Below are 3,978 nucleotides of genomic sequence, written 5' to 3'. Positions count from 1 at the left end.
GCAGGTAACTTGAGTTCACAGGTCTCCAAGATGAGAGGAGCTTTGCCCAGAGTAATCTACCCAGACCAGACTATATGAGCTCTTGTACTTTTTATGAGCTGTGTAATGGGACTCCTAGGAAAGATATATATATTATTTGTTTTGGTTTTTGAGACGAAATCCTTACTATGTACCACAGGCTAATCTAGAGTAATCATTACTATAGCCCCAGCCTGGCCTCAAACTTGAATCCCTCTGCCCTGGCCTCACAAATACTGGAATTAGCCATACCACTAACCTCAGCCATGACTCTTTAAGCTACCAATTTGGGGGCTACTTTATAGTAACAGTTAAAACATTCTGGTCTAAGACCACATTTTCAATTCACCCAAACCAGAAATAAACTTTAGGTCAATAATAAAACTACAGCATAATGTGGAAACTATCTATGCTAGTTAGGATCTGAAATGTCCCCTGAAGAAGTTAATGTGTTAAAGACTTGATCCCCAGAGTGTGGCACTATTAGGCCACAGTAAGACCTTTGAGAGCACGGTGAGGCCTTCTGTAAAATGCAGAGCTCTGATGGTGGGCCCTGGAAGGCGACTATGCAACAGCAGCTTCTGGTTCCCTTGCTGGTGATTTGAATGGCTTCAACCTACCACGTGCTTCCAGGCCCGAACCAGCCAAATAAGACTTTTCTTCTTTGTTGTCTCAGAGATTTTGTTCTAGTGACAAAAAGCTAACACAAAAACTATGTGTTTCTTAAAGATAGTTAGCTATTACTGTGCATTGGAGTCTATTTGCATCGCAAATTTCTTTTGCTTAAAATACCGCTTACTTAAGACCTTTACATGAAAACACATTAGCAAATTTCAAACAAAGCCATAAAAATGTGAATGACAGTTGCTTCGTGTTTTTACATTTTATTCACCACAAACATTAAGATGCTCGAGTAAATGGTGGAGAAAAGCCTTTTAAGAACTGATGCAAAGCTGAGCCCTAGGCGTGTGCTTGCCCCCCTCCCCCCACATGCACTATCAGTAATCGTCACACTGGCTGGGCTGAGAGTCACAGTCGAGTTTCATGAGTCTCTTACTGTAACTGAAAACAAGTTCACCAAGTGCACACAACTACGGCATAAACCCACCATTCTCCGTGCCCAGGCCGGTACATTTACACAACAGCAGACATAAAATCTGAGTCTGGAAAGCATCATATGTTAAATCACACACACCAGGATTTCGTTTTAAATGTATTTATGAAATCTGCTGCTGAGTCCAAGCATGTAGGTACAAACGACTGCCTGGATGAAGCTGGATATGGAAGGATGGCCTTCAGTAGGTCCAATGATGGGAGTCTTTCACTCATCCCAAGTATCTCCATATTTGTTTACTTTGACTAGGAAAAAAGCACAAATAACAGATGATTCCAAACAGTCAAAGACAGTATGTTAACTCTGTTCTGACACTGAGACTGGGTGATAAGAGAATCTGAGAGTCAACTGTAACGGGACTGACTACAAATGCCGTTATCAAACGACATAACTGTGCAACCCCCACTTTACAGGTGAGGAAGCTGATTAGTAACTTGCCCAAGGTGTAAGCCTTAACAAGAACTGAGATTTGAAGATCTGTTTTAAGTCCAAGGCCTGAGTGTTTGCCTTTACAAATTCACCTAAATGAGCATGTGGCACATACCAAAACACAGTTACAAAGAAGTCATTTAAAAACAAAAACAATTAATAAACTAAAATTTTGCTTTGCATAAAAAGCAGAGTAGTAGAAGTGTAACCAATCTGCCTATCAACAGTCAAATGACAAGGAGAAACTATTTCCCGTATTCTGGCATCTTACACTTTAAATTTTCAACCCTCCCCCCCTTCTGTTGGCAAGGCTGCTGAAAGCCAGGGCCTCGGCAGCTGAGAAAGCACCCTAGCTACACCCAGCCCTTTCTATCTATCCCCTGCAGCACTGCTTTAGTCCCTCTTCTCCAGAGCCTCCATCTGTGAGCTAAGGTAATTCTAACAATGCAGAGATGCAGGCTCTTCTGAGAGTCCAGGAAATCACACTAAGATCACAGTCCATTGCCCCAGTGTTCTAACAGTTTGCTTTGTTCTTTATAACCAAACCTGTGATGTATGGTAGTATTTGCTCTGTTAATATGCTTTCTATCTTCATTTCCAGTGAAATAAATACTAATATAAATAATCCAAATAAAGCTCAATTTTTGTTTTGTTTTGTTTTTGAGAAAACAGAGCTGCTTCTCAGTGTAAGAGCCGTGGCTGTCCTGGAATTCACTCTATAAACCAGGCTGGTCTCAAACTCAAGAGCTCTATCTGCCTCTGCCTCCCAGTGCTGGGACTCACAGCATGAGTCACCACTGCCCAGCTTAGAGCTCAAAGTATTAATACTTTCAATGATTCTGAGTCTACACTGTACCAATGCCCAAATTTCTATCTAGAGTTAAGAACATTTTAGAAAAATAAAAATCACAACTTCATAGCAGGTCTTTAAATTGTAACATAAAACACAAGAAAAAACTCAGTTTTCTTCTAGAAAGAAAAGAGCTATGTTTCCCTGTGTCTTATTACTGTGTCGTGGAACAGCACTTCAAGAATGTCCAGTCCAAGTTCCACACGCCAAATGTAGCAAACGCCAAAAGTACACCCAAGCTTCCCCTAGCCTGCTAAACTAAAAAAATGAGTGAAATAAAATAAAATACAATAGTTCTTGTGTAAATCATGAGTGCAAATATACGCCATGAGACACGGAGCAAAGCAGTATAAAAAGGGGCAGAGTGCTTCCTGCCCTCGTGTGTCAGTCAGGCTTATACCCAGCCTCTGTCAGCTAGCACAAAGGCCGTGCCTACAGCGAGGCCAGGTTCATATCTACTCCAAAGGAACGGAATTTTACAACAACATTACGAAGTCTCACAGCTGTAGAAGCAGCTGTAAAATGAAGCAGCTGTCAACAACTAGACACTGCCCTGGCTCTAAATTGCCAAGGACTGCTATGCATTGCTGCACTTTACTGTACACGGTCCTCCAGGGGGCACTAAGACTTGCTCCTGCCTTTGATAGTTTATTTACCCATTACATATTTATTACTCTGTTATGCTATATATAGAAACCAGGGCCTTGTGCACTTCTAACTACTTTTAAATAAGCGCACAGAAAAACATGGCCCGGCCCTTGACATTCTTTAGAAGTCATAAAATTCTAAATAAAAATGGTTATAAAAAATGTAAAGTTTTATTTTAACATATTGCTGTCCAAAAAAATTAAATGATAACTTAAAGTTTATTAATTACAGAGAAAAAGTAAAATTCCTCCTCTGGAACTGCCATAAAAGCTTGCCTGTAAGATGTATAACCCTTTCAGTTACACAAACATACAAGAAAAGCATCTTATTACTCAATTATGACTCCGTAATTTTGCTCAAATACCACTAATGGCCAGTCATCAGCCTCTGGTCACTAACCCTGATCAGGCCGCAGACACACTGCTGGGGAAAAGGTATCAGTTCCCAGGGGATCCTTTGTAAAGACAAACACTGTACTAAAGCGCTGCTGCCCTTGTTTTGTATCTTACTGTCTACGATTTGTTTTCTTGCACAAAATACCCTTTGAAATCTTTAAAGTGGGAGAAGTGGGAACTATGAAATAAGTAACTTTTTAAGAATTATTAGCTGCCAGTGTTGGCACATGCATTTAATCCCGGCACTTGAGAAGCAGAGAGAGGCAGATCTCTGAGAGTTTGAGGTCAGCCTAGTCTACAGATAAGTTCTAGGACAGTCAGGGATACAGGGGAAAATCTTGTCTTTAAAAAAAAAAATTTGTTTCTTATTATTTGTCATGTGTGCTGTATCATGTCAGAGTTCAGGTTTCAGAAGTTGGTTCTTTCTCTCCACCATCCATCAGATCCCCAGGAACTAAACGCAGGTCATCAGGCTTGGTGGCAAGTGCCTCTACCTGCTGAGTCATTTCACCTACTCTTTTTTT

General features: G+C 40.6%; 1 protein-coding gene across 6 annotated transcripts in view; it reads right to left on the bottom strand.

Moving 5' to 3' along the window:
* Positions 1-886: 886 nt before the first annotated feature.
* The window catches only part of Ociad1 (OCIA domain containing 1), a 20,348-nt gene continuing 17,256 nt past the window's right edge, over positions 887-3,978 (bottom strand). For all 6 annotated transcript variants that reach the window (XM_031342672.1, XM_031342670.1, XM_031342676.1 and 3 more), the window contains one exon: positions 887-1,377. In XM_031342672.1, coding sequence (XP_031198532.1) covers positions 1,340-1,377 — 38 coding nt within the window. In that variant the 3' untranslated portion in view covers positions 887-1,339. The remainder of the gene's footprint in view (positions 1,378-3,978) is intronic.

Source organism: Mastomys coucha, unplaced genomic scaffold (genome assembly GCF_008632895.1).
Source record: "Mastomys coucha isolate ucsf_1 unplaced genomic scaffold, UCSF_Mcou_1 pScaffold22, whole genome shotgun sequence".
Classification (NCBI taxonomy): Eukaryota; Metazoa; Chordata; class Mammalia; order Rodentia; family Muridae; genus Mastomys; species Mastomys coucha.
The sequence above is the reverse complement of the archived record's forward strand: the minus strand, read 5'-3'. Positions and strand labels throughout refer to the sequence as shown.